This window comes from Balaenoptera physalus (genome assembly GCF_965194825.1).
Source record: "Balaenoptera physalus genome assembly, chromosome: 1".
NCBI lineage: Eukaryota > Metazoa > Chordata > Mammalia > Artiodactyla > Balaenopteridae > Balaenoptera > Balaenoptera physalus.
In genome coordinates, this window is record NC_138882.1 from 141,997,694 (window position 1) to 142,016,702 (window position 19,009).

A 19,009-nucleotide genomic window follows, 5' to 3' on the forward strand; every position below is an offset into this window, starting at 1 on the left:
TATAATTCCAGTCAAAATCCCAACAGGGTTTTCCATAGGACTTTAACAATCTGATTTTAAAAAAAGACATATATGGGGAATTCCCTGATGGCCCAGTGGTTGAGACTCGGCGCTTTCACTGCCGTTCAATCCCTGGTCAGGGAACTAAGATCCCACCAGCCAAAAAAAAAAAAAAAAAAAGACACATGTATGTATTAGCTTTCTATTGCTGCATAACAATTATTACAAAATTAGCAGCTTAAAACAATATTCTTTTGTAATCTAATAGTTCTATAGGTCAGAAGTCTGGGTGGGCATAACTTGGTTCTCTGTTCAGGGCTCACAAGGCCAAAATAAGGTATCAGCCAGTCTAGACACTTACCTGGAGGCCTGGGGAAAGAATTCAGTTCCAAGTTCATTCAGGCGATTGGCTGCAGGTCTGAGGTCACTGTACCCTTGCTGACTATCAGCTGGGGGCTACTCTCTGCAACTAGAGGCCACTCCTATTCCTTCTCACATGGCCCCCTCCATTGTCAAACCAGCAAAAGTGCTGAGTCCTTATGATCTGAATCTCTCCAGGGTTCCCTTCTACTGTCAGCTGGAGAAAGTTCTCTGCTTTTAAGGTCTCATGTGATTACAGTGGGCAAACCTGGATAATCCAATGCAATCTCTCTATCTTAAAGTCAATTATGTCATATGACATAACATCATCACTCCCAAATAGAGCTCATCATTTTCACACGTTCTGGGGATTAAGGCAGGACATCTTTGGGGGACCATTTAAGAAATTCTTCCTACTACAATATGAAATAGCAAAGCCCAGAATAGCTCAGACACCAGTGAAGTGGAACTATCAGGTTAGGAGAACTTGCCTCACAACATATCAAGACAAGGTAAAATTATAGTAATAAGACATGGCAGTGATGAACCAATGGATCAGAATGGAGAGCCAGAAACAGACCCTTGTGTGTATGAAAACCTGATATAGACAGAGCTGGTACTGAAGATTTATGCGAAAGGATGGACTATTCAATAAATGAGCTGAAACAACTGTTTTTATCCATGTGAAAAAAAAAATTTTTAATGGCTCCCTAACTCACATGTTATACATAAAGTTCAGTTCCAAGGAGATAAAGACTTAAACAGGAAGGACAAATCTTACAATTTTTTTTTTTTTTTTTTTTGGTGGGCCACGCAACGCGGCTTACAGGATCTTAGTTCCCTGACCAGGCGGTGAACCCGCGCCCTCAGCATTGAAAGTGCAGAGTCCTAACCACTGGACCGCCAGAGAATTCCCAAATCTTACAATTTTTAGAAGAAAATTTTAGAAAAATATCTCTGTGACCCAGAAGTAGGGAAGGATTTCTTAAAGATACAAAAGCACAAATTGTAAAGGAAAAAGATTGATAAATTTCATTATTTTAAAGTCAAAAACTCTTGTTCACCAAAAGACACCTTAAAGTGTGAAAAGATAAGCCATTACCTGGGAGAAGATATCTGCAACTTGTACAAAGGTTAGCTTCCAGAATACAAAACACATAGGAAAAAAACAAAAGCCAAAATATAGAATACATAAGAAAAAAACTAATATAAATGTACAAATGATATAAGCAAATATCACAGAGAAGGAAATGCAAATGACTAATAAACACAAAAGTATGCTCAATCTTTTAGAAATGAAATTCAAAATAAATAAATGAATTCAGCAATGAAGGAAATTAAAATTAAAATCACAATAAAATATCATTTCACACACTCCATCCTGGCAAAAATTCAGAAGTTTAACACTACCAAATGCTGTGAAGAATGTGGAGTAATAGGAACCCTCCCACTTGGGAAGTGCCTCAATACTAGAAAGGCTCAGAATGGACCACCTACATAAAATTGGCTCTAGGAATTGGCACAAATGATTTCTGGTTCACCTCTTGCACTTGCTTTGTTCTAGCTCTGAGGTTAGGCATGAGCTTAAAGAGAAATTGGACAAAATAGGATCTGCCTACTTTGATTCTAGCCAAGAAAAAAGAAGTCCTGCTATTGGCCCTGCCAAGGTCACCACCAGGCTGCACTGGAGTATGAAGCTAGAAACTAACTCTAATAACAAAGTGTTCTCTGTGACCAGCTGAAGATGGATTTATGTGTTCCTGTGCCCCCAGCCAAGTTGCATCTCCCAAAATTCCCACTTTTTTATATGATTAAAATGCACCCAAATCTTAACATAACCAAAAGAGAATTCATTACCTTCCCCCACTGAATCTGCCCTACCTCTCAGTTTTCAGTCTCAGTATCTCTAAACTTAGAAACCAGACTCATTCTCAAACTCTTCCTTCTTATTTATCCTTGCATACAATTAGTCATTAAATTTTGCTGATTTTTACCTAATGTGGCTCTCAAATTTAGTCACATTTTTACCTAATATGGCTCTCAAATTTAGTCACTTAGTCCAGGCCCTTACCATCCCTTTCCAAGACCACTGAAACCAGCTATGCATAACAACTTCAAATAAGCATTATAAACATATATGAGGCCACTACACATAGATGCTACCATCAGTCTCTACACGTTCTACTCCAAACGCCATGCTGCCTCTAAAGCTGTCTTCTTAAAAAACAAATCTGATTATGTGAATTCCCGGCTTAAAAACCTCTATTGCCCAAAAGATAAATCCCTCACACATTACTTTGGCTCACAGTCTGCCTCAAATTTATTTCTGCCACCCCATCTCTTACTGTTCCACTTACCATGCACCCTGTATTCCAGTCACACTTACATCCTCACCAAACCTCAAAGAACTCTCATCCCTTGGTCATGCTATTTCTTCTCACTGGAATACTCTCCTCACCTCCTTTTCTGCCTAGTAAAATTCTTCCCTCCCTTTTAGAACAAACTTTAATGTTACACAGCAAATCCCCTACACACTAAAGAGAGTTCCATTCCGAGAGCACATTCGTTAAGTCCAACAAAGTTAGCCTAGGTACCCAACTAACACAATCAGCTATATAGTACTGTACTGTAATAGGTATAATACTCTTCACACAAATAATACATAAAAAGCAAACGGACACAAAAAATAAAGAAAACATTTTTAATCTTACAGTACAGTACCTTGAAAAGTACAGTAGTACAGTACAACAGCCGGCATACAGGGGCGGGCATCAAGTGAACAGGCAAGAAGAGTTACTGACTGGAGGAGGGAGAGGAGGTAGGAGATGGTAGAGCTGAAGGATCGTCAGCAATAGCAGACAGAGGGCAAGCTGCAATTTCACTCAGGCCTGACGCTGACGGCACAGGTTCTGGTTCCTTGCTGGATTCAATTCTACCTACCCTCTTGAAAAAACAATCCAGTGGTGTCTGGGCAGTAGCTCTGTTTTTCTTGTCATAGATGACACGGTAGCACTGAATTGCATTCTGAACGGCTGCTGCAACCTTCGTGTACCATTCTACGTTTGGGTCCTGTGCCTCAAAACTAACAGTGCCTCCTCAAATAAAGAAAATCCCCTTGCCATTTCCTGCATCTTCAGTTACTTCTTCTTCCTCTTGTCTCTCTTCATCCTTTCTCTGGGCCTCCAATTCCTGGCACTTCTTAGCAGTACCAGCTATGTCACTGCTGCTTTTACGCTTGCTTCTGGACATCCTGGGCTTGAAATAAAGATACTGTACTACTGTACTCTATACAGTACTGTACAGTAAAGTACACAAAAGCACAACCACTTGTAGAGGATGCACACACATGACAAGGTACGCCAGTCACGTGAACTAATTCACGTGATTGGACAGGCGAACACACGTCCGCATCTTTGAAAGTTCGCAATTTGAAGGTTCGTATGTAGGGAACTTACTGCATTCTAAACCTTTCTCATCTGAATTAGAAGTCCCTTATGCTCCCAGTCTACTTTGTTTATACCACACTATATTTTAATGTAATATATATCTACATGTCTGCCCTACCCACTAGACTGTGAACTTCTCTAGGGAAGTAAAAGTGTGATTCTAAGACCCAATTACAACATTTGGGGGGAGGGGGGGTTTCCCACACACATCCAGCAAGCAATTCTCTGAACACCACCTGGGTATCCTATATCTCAACTAAATTCTGACACTATCTACCTGGAGATAGCATTAGATCCCATAAGTTATGGGTTCAGTCCTACAAGACTGCATCCCACACCCCACCCCCACTTCAGACACCAGTGTCAAGACCTACTGCCTACAGGTTGCAGGTTGCCCCCTCCAACTCAGGGTGTCAATGGCAAATCCAGGTTATCACACGTACTTCTGACAGGCTATAGATCAGAGGTACCCACAATCTCCTCTTTAGGTTCGATCAATTTGCTAGAGTGGCTCACAGAACTCAGAGAAACATTTTTCTTAACTAGATTACTGGTTTATTATAAAAGGATGTAAGTTGGGAACAGCCAGATGGAAGAGATGCATAGGGCAAGGTGTGGGGAAAGGAGTGCAGAGCTTCCATGCCCTCTCCAGGCATGCCACTCTACCAGCATCTCCACGTGTTCACCAACCCAGAAGCTCTCCAAATCCAGTCCTTTTGGGTTTTAATAGAGGTTTCATTACATAGGCATGACTAATTAAATCACTGGCCATAGGCAATGATTCAATCTCTAACTCTTCCCCTCCCCTCCCCAGAAATCAGGGGGTGGGATTGAAAGTTCCCACCCTCTAAGCATAAGGTTGGTTCGCCTGGCAACCAGGCTCCATCCTTAAGTGGGGGAACCAAAGCCACCTCATTAACATAACAAAAGACAATTTTATCATCTCACTTAGAAAATTCCAGCGGTTTTAGGAGCTCTGTGCCAAAACCACAGATGAAGACCAAATATATATGTCTTATTGTGAATCACAATATCACAGGTACATACCATGTATTATTCTTGGCCACCCTAAAGACCAGACCTAAAGATATGATCACCAGCAAGACCTATTTATGCTGCACAGCAGACACTTGATAAATATTTTGAAGTTAAATGATCTGATGTCAGGATCAAATGAGAAAACAGTTATGAACCACTAATGTGCTGATTATATTCCTACATTACTAAAAATAAAGCACAATCCATATATATTATCTCAATCCTCACAACAACTCTGTTAAAGTACATATTAATATTCATACTTTGTAGAAGAGGTACACAAGGTTCATGAAGATTAAGAACCTTCTCCAAGATCAGGCAGCCAACAGGTGAAAGAACTAAGATTTGAACCCAAGTCTATGGCTGCATTCAAGTGATTTTACTTCCTCAATAGTCCTTAAATTCATTTCTCCATCTTTCAACTAACTGACTTAGCTCAAGACTTCTTTCTCAGAGGCCACAGAGCAGAGTTAAAGCACTGACTCTGGAATAAAATATAACTATATTTGAGTCCCAGTTGTCATTTATTGGTTGTCTCATTTTCCACTTGTAAATTAGAGATAATACCTATCTTCACTGGTGTGGTATTAAGGAAAATGCTCAGTGTCTAGCATTTGGTAAATACTTAAAAAAGAGTAGCTCTTAATTCTATTACTAAGATTGTCTAATTTGTCTCTTTACACCCAACCTTCTCGCTACAATAATTTTTTATTAAAATGAAAGTTATTTTTCTAAGACACAAATAATTTCCTGAGCTAACTGTATAGCCAAACCTCTAGCCATCCCTCCCCATCCTTTTCGTTCCTTCTTTTTATGCTATCCAATACCAAACACTTCTAACCATGCTCTCATGCCATCTACCATGTCTTCGCACATGTTCTGCTGTCTAGAGTCTCTTCCCCATTTCATTTGCCTGGCAAATTCCAACTCATCCTTCAAACCTTGAACTCAAAAATCATCTTCTCTGAAAAGTTTTCTCCAATGCACCCTGATCACTCATTTCTCTATGTTACCTTTGAACCTCACACATACTTCAACATTATAATTATCACCTTGTATTGTGACTACTTATCTACTAAAATGTGGACACTTTAAGTACTGGAGCCATTAAGTATTTAAGTATTCACCTGGAATTTCTAGCACTTAGCATAATGCCTGGAACATGAGAAGTATTAAATAAATACTCACAAGGTTAAATTTAATCCCATCCCCAGCCTCCAGGACCACACTCCATCAATTCCTCCTCCCTTTCTCTCACATCGTCCCCAATCTTATTCTCCACTGGTCTCTTCCTTTCAATGTAGTAACATGCCTTCTCTACCCTAAACAAACAAAAAAGCCTCTTTTGATTCTGCTCCCCCTTTGAAGTACTAGCTCATTTCTCTCTTCAATGCCTAATAGATCATTGTTTCTCAACCTGTCATCTTCCCATTTAAAACACATCTTTGTTTTATCATTATCACAAAGCCCATGCTTCTATTTAGCTCTTATACAAATTCTACTTATTAGAATTAGATGCTTAAGTGTACTTTCTTGACTACACCAATAAAACCTAAAATTCTTCTCTGTCCCGGTCAGAAGACTATAAACTATTACCAAAAACTAAAAACCTCAAAAAACAAACAAGAAAACTGATTCAAAAAATTATTTACCTATCTTAAACGAAAAATGCATTACCTGAGTAAGAATTAAGAGAAACTGTCCACCGTACTGTTAGTACTAGTAAGACAACAGCTGTCATCAAGTAGCATTTCTCCATATTTCTTCTCAAATTTAGGGAGAGGAAAAATAACAGGACCAACGCCGGAATACTTTTAACACGCAGTCAATCACTTCTTTTCTTGATCAGAGAAATGTTATCAATTCTTTGGAATTAGGAATTTGAGAGGATTTTAAGTGATGCTTCGTTTCCAGTTAAATATTGATTTTTATGTCTATGAAGAAGTAGCCTGCAGGAAAAAAGAAAAAAGATACCAAGATTTAGCTGAGCATAGTACCTACAACAACAAACCCATTAAACCAAGTAGAAAGATGGAGAAGTGGGGAAAGCGGAGGCAGGGAATCGAGGAAAGGGGATAATTTTAAGTTCCTTATCCCCTAGTCCTCTAGTTGGGAAATGTACCTCAAAAGGTAGCTCTCCCTATTAAATGTGACTCAATATATCTAAAGATATAGTAAGGATCTGCTCTCACAAGGAAATATGTCTGAGTGAAGAAAAACAGCAGAGATATGTAGATAGTAGGTCAGTTCTAAACAGAGAATTTTCACCTACAGGTAAAAACAAGACCACAAAGATAAACAAAGGGGTGATTTTACCTTTGGTGTAGACAGAAAGAGGACTTTTATCTTTCTATTCAGCTTGAGAAAATCTTCCACTAAAGTAATTTACGTAGTTTGATTTTTCTTTTCTTCCAAAATATACTTGAACTAACTACACCAACTTTCCGTTCTAAAGAATGAACCTTTGTAAGAATCAGTAATAGCCCCAACTCTTAAGAGAAAATACAAAAGCAGTAAAATACAATTAACCACTTACATGCTTCATTTTTTTTTACTTTTTCCCTATTGGGTCGGGGTTCTAAAAGTTCAAAGATTTGAAAAATCATGGGCCATTTTAACCACAGGATATAATTTAATTTACATATATTCAGAAAAATGCAATTAATATATAAATGAAAATTTTAGGGAAAAATTGGCATATTCTACCTACAGGTCAAAAAAGTATTTTCTTACTTAAAAATAGCAAGGGACAACTCTAGAACTAATAAGTCTAGCATCTCAATCAGGTAGAATGACTCAAAGCATTTAATAAGGCTATGTGAATATATTATTCAAATTTGGTTTATATAAATTCCCTTTTTCTTTCCTCCCTCCTACTGCATCCACCTTTGATCATTCCACTGTTCATTAGAAATTTTACCACAGAGGCAAGGTAGGAGGAGAAATTAAAATTAAATCACTTTCCGATGTTGATTTCAGGTTTGACACAGTTTATAGGCCATTATAAACTTTTCAAATCCTTTTTTAGTCTAACTCGAAAAGCCCCTTTTAACAACGCATTGCACTATATATTTCAGAATTGCAATACAACACTCTATTTTCTGCTGAGATATCAAGTTTAAAATTGACTTTACAAATGCTAATTCCTGGATTTAAAAATACAGCTTAACTAATATTCCATCTTGGAAATTTAAATCACTAAAACAAACAAGTTAAATCAATAATCCACAGTTCCAGATAATCATATTTAAGTACTTCCCCAGGAATCTTAACTAACAAAAATAAGACAACCAATGACATTTAATAATCATAATAAACTTTAAAAGAACATAATGCTTAACTAATAATAAGCTGATCAAGTTTTTTTGTTTTTTGCCTGCACCGAGTGGCTTGTGGGATCTCAGTTCCTCAACCAGGGATTGAAACCAGGCCCCCGGCAGTGAAAGCAAGGAATCCTAACCACTAGTCCACCAGGGAACTTTTCTGATCAAGTCTGTTAAAAGCACAAAGGTGGGGCTTCCCTGGTGGTGCAGTGGTTAGGAGTCCACCTACCAATGCAGGGGACATGGGTTCGAGCCCTGGTCCAGGAAGATCCCACATGGCGCAGAGCGGCTGAGCCCGTGCGCCACAACTACTGAGCCTGCGTTCTAGAGCCCGTGAACCACAACAACTGAAGCCTGTGTGCCTAGAGCCCGTGCTCCGCAACAAGAGAAGCCACCTCAGTGAGAAGCCCGCGCACCACAACAACAAAGAGTAGCCCCAAGTAGAGGAAGCCCGCGCACAGCAACAAAGACCCAACGCAGCCAAAAGTAAACAAATTTAAAAATTTAAAAAATTTAAAAATTAAAAAAAAAGAAGCACAAAGGTGGAACAGCTGACAGATGAAAGAATCATATCCAAAAAGATTTGGACAACATCTATGATGGACCAAATCTAACTCCAGAAATCATTACAGGGATAAATTCAAATAAATTCAAAGTTCTGCACTTAAATGTGAAAAAACCAACAAAAATCAACTGCTTGAGTATTTAAAGGGAAGCAACAGATAACAGATGATAATTACAGTTCTGTATGGACCCAGAACTGATGACCAATATTAGATTAAATATTAGAAAAACTTTTCTAACAACTAGAGCTGTCCAAAAATTAAATAAGCTTCTTCTTGAGAAAGGAGTTCCTCTTTGAAAGGTTCAAGCAGAAGCTAAGCAACAACTTGAAAAGAATAGTTTTAGAGTGGAGAACAAATAACTAATTTCTAAACTGTGTTTTAAATCTGATTTTGGATGCATATTATGTGTCTAAATTAATATAAATCCTGACAATACAAAAGATGATTTCGTCTCCCAACATGTCCTAATCCCCAGTAAGTGACAAGTATTGCCACTTTTGTAGGGTTTCTTTAATGAGTAAAATGAGTAGGCCTTCGCATCCTCCACAAGTGGTTCATGTTAGAAACTGAAGGACATCAAAAACATCTCTTCCTGGCATCTATTACACTTAGAATAAAATCCAAATACCTCAGCCATAAGATCCTGCCTACCTCTCCAATTTCATCTCCTCCCACTTTCCCACAAGGTCTTCCCTCTTTCTAGAACCTGCCCATTTCATTCATACCTCAGTTCCTTTCCAATTCTATTCCCTTTGCTTGGAATGCTCTTAAGCCAGCTCACTGGCCAATCTTTTGTCATTCATCTTATACCTCAAGTCATCCCCTCAGAAAGTTCATCCCTGACCACCCTGACTAAGGTTTCCACTTCTTACTGTCTGTACCGTTACCTTCTTTTATTTGCTTCCTAATTCTTTTCACTATCAGAAATTATATTTTCACACAACATGAAACAATCTCACAAACATAATCTTGAGTTTAAAAAGCTAGACACCAAAGAATACACACCATATGGTTCCATTTACAAAAGGCTCATAAATAGGCAAAACTAATCAGTGGTGTTAGAAATCAGGAAAGAGGTTACCTTTGGGGAGGAAAGGGGATGGCGATTGGGAGAGGTCTCCAGGAAGGTCTCCTGAGAAGATGCTGTGAATGTTGCTTCCTGATTTGAGTGGTGGTTAAAAGATGTGTTTACTTAATGATAAATCAACTAGTTACAATTTATGATTTGTGTACAGTATTTTCTTGTACATGTTATATTCCAATTAAAAAGTATAAAGGAAATTACATTTATTTGCCAGCTAGAATATAAGCTCCAGGCAAGTAGGGATCCTCCTACCTTAGTCGTGGCTCGGTTCCCTGCGCTTAGAGCAATGTTGGCAGAAAGCAGGTACTCATAAAGTATTATATTTGCTGAACGGAGATCTTCGTGTGTGAAAGAAGGTACCTAATTTTACTGAGTCCTTTATGGTTAAAGATATTATGTGAGACTTTTAACCGATCTCTTCTCCTTGAGCAGTAAAAAGGGTTATTACTTTTCCCATCTGTAAAGCAAAGCACAATAACTTCCTAACCCATCCTCGCGCCACGAAGTTGCCACGCGGGCAGCAGAGGAGTTTTCCGTCCTACTTTGCCCCGAGGGTGCGTCTGGACAGAAAAAAAAAGTCTGCCGTCCACGTCCCAGGGCCGAACTTGCTCCTTTCAGTCTGAAAGGTCCCTCCCCCAGGTGGACACCACAGTCAGGGAGTACTGCTATCCCAGGTGAGCACGCCTCGCCCAAGGGACCCCTCCTGATGTGTCTCTCCCTTTCTCCGGCGGGCCAGACCCTCAGGACCGCAGGAACAAGTGTGCCAAGCCGCTCCAGCCCAAGGTCCCCCCACCGTCACCGCGTCCCCCAGCCGACTCCCAAGCGAGCCTGCGGGCTGGTCTGCGGAGGCCTCGCGTGCCGGTCCTCTGAGCGAAGCGGTGCCGGGAGCCGGGCCGCCAGCCCCAGTCTCTCCCCACCCCGGCCACGCGCCCCAGAACGGCAGGGAGCCGACCCCTTACCCCGCCGCCCGCGGAACGCGGGGATTCGCGCCGCAGCCGGTCCCAGGAAGGCGCCTGCGCGCTCGCCCCCGCGGCGGCGTGCCCCGCCGGCCTTCCTTCCGCGTCCGCGTGCTCGCGGTCCGCCCGCGTGCCCTGCGCGGGAGCGAGCCCGTCGAGCGTGAGGGGTGGGGCGGAGAAGAGGCGCGGAGAGGAGGTGGCCGGCTTCGGAGGCGGAGCACCAGCGGCTGGAACCCGAGAGGCCCGGCGTCCGGGTGAGGCTTGGGGCAGGTGGAAAGCCCCTTGCTCTTCTTTCCTGGGATCGTGGCCAAGGCTTGAGCGGCTGCTTAGTCCACGGATTCCTGTCAGGGGCGCGTCCTGGCTCGCTTCCCACAGTGGACAGCCCCATGGCTAGTCCTCACCAGCGAGCAGGAGATCTTCCTCTGGACCTGTGCCCTCGAGGAGCCAGAAAGCCAACCTGCTTTACTTTCTTCAAGCTACATGTCTGCGAAGAAGAAGGTATGAAGGCTGGGAAGTCACTTCATGGAAGAAAGAGTACTGAACGTCCAGCCATTTTTGAGAGACTGTTGGTGATGCAGAAGAGCAGCCCTGCCCTCCAGTAGCCACCACACAATCCCCATCAGTCAGCTTGGATCACCTACGCCCAAACTTGCAAGTAATAACCACATTCCTTTCCTTTAGTCAAAGAATGCCCTCATAGCCCCCTTCTGAATCTTGCCATTCTGTAAAAACCAACCCCTCTGTAATCCGTAACTACCAGCAAATATTTGGCTTTGGCTATGGCTTTATACTAAGTGGATCTGAACAGCTCTCTGGATCTCGGTTTCTTCATCTATGAAATGAGTGAGTGGGCTAGGTAAACTTCCAAAAGTAAAATTTCATCCTACTGTATTTAAAAGACCATCGGCCCTGAAAATATAAAGAAATATGGCCAAGTCCCTGACCTCAAGAGATTTAATTCTCATTGGAAAGTCATTTTCATGCATAAAAGGATAGAAGAACAGATGCTAAATGTCAGATTACTGGTATATGCATTAAGTACTGTAGGAGTTCAGAGAAGAGGGTTGACTGTAAACTAAGAAATATCAGGAAATGCTTTCCCTGGAGAAGTCAGCTGAGCTTTGAAGGAAAGCCTGGGCCTTCATAAGCCAGGAGGATGGGAGATAGGACTCTAGACAAAGGAAATGGTTCAAGCCAAAGTTGTGACAGTTGAAAAGTGCAGAACATTTCCTCCAGTTGAGATGGTGGGTGATGAAGCTGGAAAGGACTAATTGTGGAGAGTTTTGAATACCAGGCTGTGGTGTTCAGAATTTATTCAGTGATCAGTAAGGGGACCATTGAATGACTTAGCATGTAATGACTTTTAGCAAGTGTACAGTAAAGTGTTAGAGAAAATTTAAGTAGTAATAAGGGATAAGATAAATCAGAGGGAGAAGTAGAAATCTTTTTAGTAGTCCATGCATGATTAGACAAGAGCCAGGACTGAGATGGCAATAGTGGAACTGGAAAGGAAGAGATCAATGCCAGAGGAGGAATATACAGATCTTGGTAACACAGTAGATATGTAGAAGTGAAACAAAGGAGAGGGGAAAGTCAAGCATGGCTCCCATGGTGTCAAGTCTGAATTACCAGAACTGAAAGATCTAGAGAAGCCTGAAGGAGAAACTGGCTTGGAGGGAAATATGGTGGATTGTATTAAGTTCGAGGTGACATCAAGACAACAAAGTAGTAATATTCAAGTACCAGTTTTGAATCAGAGCCCAGGAAAGAAGTTGGGGCGGAAGATAGAGATATGAACATCTTTCATTTGGCTGAAGAAACATGGAGACGGTACAAAAAGAAAATAGACAACCATACTGGAGTACACATATATTTGAGGCCAAGAGGAAAAAGGCAAGCTGATGAAGGATATTACGTGGGTAGGTGGAAATCCAGTACATCACAGGATCATAAATATTAAGCATCTTGTGAATAAGAAATGTGTTTGGCAGACCAAAAATCATGTTTTATTAAATCTAATTGGCTCTGTCAGTTGTAAGAAGCACCACTATTTTATGCACCACTGAGAGAGAAACAAAAGTACCATCTAAACTTACTATGATTGTAAAACACATATAATTTCAGAAATATCAATACGTGTTAAAAGATATATCTTCAAATGATGACAGTTGATATCAGTCTCTCCTTTCTGCCTCCCAACCCAATAGCTTCTGACACAGTATTTAGAACAAAGTTGATGCTTAAAATGTCCATTGAATAAATAGTGGAAGGAACGTCAAAGCCTCTAATTCATACCTGAACTGCCCCACCACTACATCTATATACCTCCTCCTGCTCTTTCCCTCCACTAGGTACTATCACCTCTGAATGTCCAGTGCCTATATATAACAGATGCTCAGTAAATGCATTTTGAATGAGGTCATTAGGGTAGAACCGAATTCATTATGACTGGTATCCTTATAAGATGAGGAAATTTGGCAACGGACATGCCGACGCGCAGAGGACAATGTGAAGACCTGGAGAAGATGGCAGTCTACAAGCCAAGGAGAGAAGTCTCAGAAGAAACCAACCCCACTGACACCTTGATCTCGGACTTCTAGCCTCCAGAAGTATGAGAGTATACATTTCTGTTGTTTAAGCCACCCGGTCTCTGGTTTTCTGTATGGCAGCCCTAACAAACTAGTACATACCTTATCAAAGGTACTCTGAATACTCAATGTACTAGGCAAACTTCCTCACACAAATCATACTTTTATAGTAGTTTCTACTCCCATCTCTAGATCACTTCCACTTATTAAGAAAACAAGCCCTTTTCTATATCAAGCCCAGGACTTCCCTGATTCTAGGTGAAAACCATTCATCTGATCATAGCTGTTCTTTGAAATAATTTTTTCCTCTCTGTACATCTTCCTCAGTTGACCCTTATATGTCATTTGCCATTCTTCTGAAATCTCCAGGTTTCATCATACCTTTGCCTCCTCCGGGGAATAAGTCCACTTAAGCAGCATAGAGTTAGAGCGAACCTCCAAATTTCCTTATAGCCATTGGCAAAATAGTGTTCTCTTTTATATGCTAAAAGTTGTTCATATCCAATTCACTTGATCCTCACAATAACCCTGAGAATGGTAGAACAGGTATTATTATCCTCTTTGGACATACAGGAAAACTTGAGATCAACATTTCCCAAAGTATGTTCCGCAGAACTGTCATTCAGTGTGATACCTATTGTCAAAGAAAAAAAAAAAGGTAAAAGAAAAGTATGGGGACGATCTCTTGATATAGAGATAAGTTTGAAAACAATGGATTACACAAATCTAAAAAAGGATTCTTTACTCCAGGTTTTCTCAGAGGCTTTTGTGTGTTATTATAAGTCATGACTCTCCAAGAGAATACAGAATTTTCAGCCATTAACCGTGAAATCCTATCCCCACACCCCAACCCAACTCTGACATCCCACCCTACAGAGTGGTTCATGAAACACACTTGTTGGAAATGCTGGTTTGAGACATTGTGTAATTTCCCTAAGAAATACAGCAAATAGATGTCAGGACTATAATTAAACATGAATCTTAGTTACTTTCATTCATTTTCAAGTCATTTTCATTTTTTGCACCCCTAAAAAAAAGACAAAATATTGATGAAGACTGTCCTTAGTATGATTATAAACTTCGAAAATTAAGTTAATTATAAAACAAAATTAAGTGGAAAAAAATAAATCCCCCAAAACCAGAAATAGAATGAAACAAAAGAAATTTGGATACAATGTGTATCCAATTGGTGCCTCAACTACACAGAGAATAAATATTCCAAGTGACTTTATTATTTCTTTTTTGGCCATGCTGCGTGGCTTGAGGGATCTTAGTTTCCCGACCAGAGATCAAACACGGGCCCCCAGCAGTGGAAGTGTGGAGTCCTAACCACTGGACCACTGGGGAATTCCCCCAAGTGACTTTAAAACACTGTAATTTAATGATGTATCCCAAGCGCAATATACCCTAAGAAAAAAAAGATCTGTTAAAAAAAATTAAATGATTGTTGTTAGAACTCATGCTGTTGGCATTAGGATTAGTGTTATTATTCTAAGACTACTGTATGTGTAAAGTGGGGTAAAGAAAATGAAGATTTATGTGATATTCAGATTCTACCATCCCGGTATTTTGATACCAGGATTCTTGGTGTGGGAAAGGAGTAAAAGGTGTAAGATAGAAGTTAAGTATCAATATGAACTTATGATTTATTTTACCTAATTACTGAAGAGAAAAAATGGAGGGAGAGAGAAGGGGAGGGAAGGAGGGAAGGAAAGGGAGGGAAGGAGGGAAGGAAAGGGAGGGAGGGAGAGAGGGAGGAAATATTTCCTAGCTCTTTTTACTGAAAGGACTAAAAACAAAGACCAATTCAATAACAATGAGCATCCTTAGCATACAGACTGTAGTCTTGAAACACCACTTCTACTAAAAAGGAAAGGGAGATCACAGGAGAAGTAGCTAATTACAGATTTGGAAAAGAAATCCATAAAAATAAATCTGGAAACTTTTGTTCACCAGGTATCAAGGAAACTATCAAAGACTACTAGGGTCAATGTCAGAAAGACTCCAGAGCCATCTTGAAGAGACTCCCGAGGGCCACGGATGGGACACATTGAGCATCAGTAAGCATAATAACTACAATGGATTGAAACACATCAAACGTGAATCGTCTGTCACATTGTCCATGCACTCGTAAAGATACTTTAAAAAAAAGAAAAGGTCACCAATGGAGGAAGCTAGCAAACCACTCATTATTTTGAAAACTGGTAAATAAAGAAAAAGAATTAAGTAGTTATTCTGTCTTTGTTATATAAATTATTCCGGTGGGTAGCCAAATAGTTGCTATGGGAAAGATTCTCTTTCTAGAGTATTCAACTTACCTTTCTCTTCCCTCTCCCCCTCTTCCTTCCTCTCCCTTCCCTTCCCTCTCCCTTTTTACACACACACACACACACACACACACACACACACACACACACACACGCACAGAATCACCCTTGTTTCAAACCACGAAATAGTCTTATAGATGAGATGAACTGTTTTGGGAACTTCAGACACTAAGCCCCTATTTGAAAGAGACCAAAGTGGAATCAACATAAAACTGCATTATCTACTGTGAAAGTATAATTATTTAAATTTCTTTACTGCTTAAATGAAGCTAATCAAGTTCATTTATAATTACTTATGGATATATTCATTTATTCAACAAATAGTTTTTGAATAAATAACCTGCCCTTAAGGTGTTTATAGACCAGTATTGTGTACAGCCCAGGAGAATATAAATTATTGTTATTTTTGCTGTCACTTTCAGATGCCACTTGGAATTACTCTCATACAAATACAGATTTTTCAACTGTATATATGTACATAATCATACATATAATTTTGTCAATTTGGGCCATAAAAGAAATAATACATGTTCCTGCCATATAGTTGGAATGGTGTTATTGTCACAGAATCTAGGAACAATTCTAAGAACATCATTTTTATATCTTTATTTTTATCCAGATGTTATTCAAATAAGCCAGAAGAAATATAAATGTATAAAGGTCCACAGATATAATTTGGTATGGAAGTCTAAGCTTTATAAACTCATAAGATTTTAAAATTCTGTTTTTAAAAGTTATTAAAATATAGGATGGTGCTTATATCTTTACAGATAAAAAGAGATCTTTAATGTGGCAATGCAATATACTCATTGGTTCATGGACCCCCAAACCTCCAAGGAGTGTCACAAATCTACATCTCTCTCAGTCCAGGACTTTGAATTTAAATTTAAATATATGATATAACTTAGCCCAACATATTTTGGAGAATTATAAACACCTATAATTTCCAATAATGAGAAACACTGATGGGCCAACGTTTAAGTAGATTTGTAAAGCCAATGTGATAACACAAATGCAACTTTATTACTTTATCTTCGTGTCTTTCACAACTGAGTGGATTGTCACACTCTGTTATGTGGCCCACAGATCCATTGGCTAGAGCTATCATGGTACTTGTCTAAAATGGCCTTTGAAAATGAAAATTTGGGCTAAATATAAAGGAGGCAACCTGCCAGTAAGAACTATTCAAACCAAAAAGTCTCCCCAAGGGAAATGATAAGAACTCCGTTTTAAAATCATATAAATCAAGATGGTAGGAGGTTCCAACTTGTAAATTTTACAGTAAATACATCAAGAATTAAAGTCAGATTTTAAGTAAATTTTTATTTATAGTAAAGAAAGAAAGTCCGTACCAGAAAAACAGGTAAGTCACAAAATAAAGCCTTTGCTTCCTAGCTTTTGCTCACCAATTTTTTAAAAAGATTACCAAACTAAAAAAGAGCACTGAGGAGAGGGCCAGGACACAAAATATGTAGGGTGTGATTTTTTTTTTAATCAGCATTTTGTTTTACAGTGGGTTTTGGGTTTGGTTTTAATGAGAAAGGAGATGGCAGATATTGTCAGTAGTAGCACTCTGCCTCTAGGAACTTGGATTTAAAAATCTAAATGAGATACCACATGTGCCCAATAATAGTAGCTACTACATATCACCTGAATGATTCTCCTAAAATGAAGGGAAGAACCTAGGTGCTTTGATGGCGTGAAGGAAAATAATCCTTTCTGGATATGCAGTGAAGGCAGGTTTGGAAAAAACTATCTATAAAAAGTTATTTTCTATAATTGATGGAGTTAGTTTTCTGGAATAAGAGCTGAACTGAACAGAACTAATATTGAATCCACAGTAGTCATTGAATCCACAGTAGTCAGTTCATAACCTCTGGGTGCCCTTTCTCCTCTAGAATTTCTTTCAGGATCTGGAGAACAGGGCTAGGAAATGGAAAACATCCTCTCCCTTCAGTTGACACCTGCAACCCAAGAACATATGATAAGAAAAATTAAAAACAAACAAACAGAAAACAGCCGCAAGTTTTTCCCAAAACCCCTATACAAAGCTGTAGTAGAGTATCATTGTGTTTACTATCCAAATAATGGAGCTCTTGTTCTTTATAATTGTTCTTGGGAAAGATTGGAACTATTGCATTATCCTAGGTATGCATTTGGGCTGATTGTGAGGGTGGGGCCAGAGAGTACTAAATCCTATTCAAATAAATGAGGGGGCAGGAGAAGAAAAGTGTGAACAGTCATTCTCCAAAATAGACCCCAGTGAAGTGCAATTACGATTTATCAGATACCCTGCATTTTCCTCTGCATAGACTTTTACAGAACACTGTGGTTTAAATGAAATGCACCAAGGCTGGTATCTAGTTACATTAAGCCCTAATTTGACTCCTTGGTTTGTTCTCTGCTGGAAGCTTTCTTGTCTGTGTATACTTCTCTTCCCAAATGAATTTTCCCTAGAGGCATCAGGGAAGTGGAAAGGCTTTCTCTGGAGGCCCCTTTTTTAATTTTTGCCTCTTACTTTTTGTAAAATACTCAGTTCCTTTAAGCCATTTCACAGTGTAAGATTTAATTACTTTCTGCTTTGCTTTTTTCCTGGTCTCTCCTTGGTGTTACCGATTTGATCAAAACCAAGTAGAGATTTTTATTGAGTCCTAAAACCTAAGACATCCAGATCAAATTTTGGAAAACCTTGTGTTCTTAATAAACTTCTCTACTTTCTCAGCACGCTTATCTTACATTGAATTAATAAAGTTTTGGTAGTTGTTTAAATAGATTAAATGTCACACTTTAAATAGAAAGAGAAGGCTCTGCCTAACTGACCTATTTTTCATCTGTGATTTAGAAAAAGGTGAGATTAGCATGGATATTGCATTTTCAAGGACCTCACCACTATTAAATAGACTGTTAAGTGCATTTTATGGCTGAAGAGTCTGTTCCCAGTTCAGTCTACAAGACATGCTAAGTTCATCTCTACCTGCTACATTGAACATTCACTGACTAAAATACTTTCTGTGGATGTAATACCTATGCTCTGTATCTTTTAAGTATATAACTCTAAATATTTTAGGACTAGTAAAACATAACTCAATAAAAGTCCCAAGAATATGTGTTGTCCCTCAAGAAAAATAGTGTTCTTATTTATCCAATGATATACATCCTGTGCTCCATTAGCTGCTGCATATCATAAGGTGACCAGATGTTGAAAAAATAACATAGGCACTCATAAAATGAGACTCCAAGTCTTATTTAAACCAAAAAAGCAACAATAACTGGTTAAAACTGCACCCTCACATCAACTCAACTTATTCTCAGGATTTCAAG

General features: G+C 39.3%; 1 protein-coding gene and 1 long non-coding RNA gene across 2 annotated transcripts in view; one reads left to right on the forward strand and one right to left on the reverse strand.

Moving 5' to 3' along the window:
• The window catches only part of ALG6 (ALG6 alpha-1,3-glucosyltransferase), a 60,729-nt gene extending 49,813 nt beyond the window's left edge, over window positions 1-10,916 (reverse strand). Inside the window, exons 1-2 of the mRNA XM_082454169.1 lie at window positions 10,777-10,916; window positions 6,522-6,793 (exon numbers count right to left, since the gene is read on the reverse strand). Of these exons, the coding sequence (XP_082310295.1) occupies window positions 6,522-6,603 (82 nt within the window). The 5' untranslated portion in view covers window positions 6,604-6,793; window positions 10,777-10,916. The remainder of the gene's footprint in view (window positions 1-6,521; window positions 6,794-10,776) is intronic.
• A 105-nt stretch (window positions 10,917-11,021) lies between these two features.
• Window positions 11,022-15,590, forward strand: LOC309657148. The gene is made up of 2 exons (XR_014261669.1): window positions 11,022-11,428; window positions 15,318-15,590. It is a non-coding gene; the product is annotated as an uncharacterized lncRNA (long non-coding RNA).
• Window positions 15,591-19,009: the final 3,419 nt, after the last annotated feature.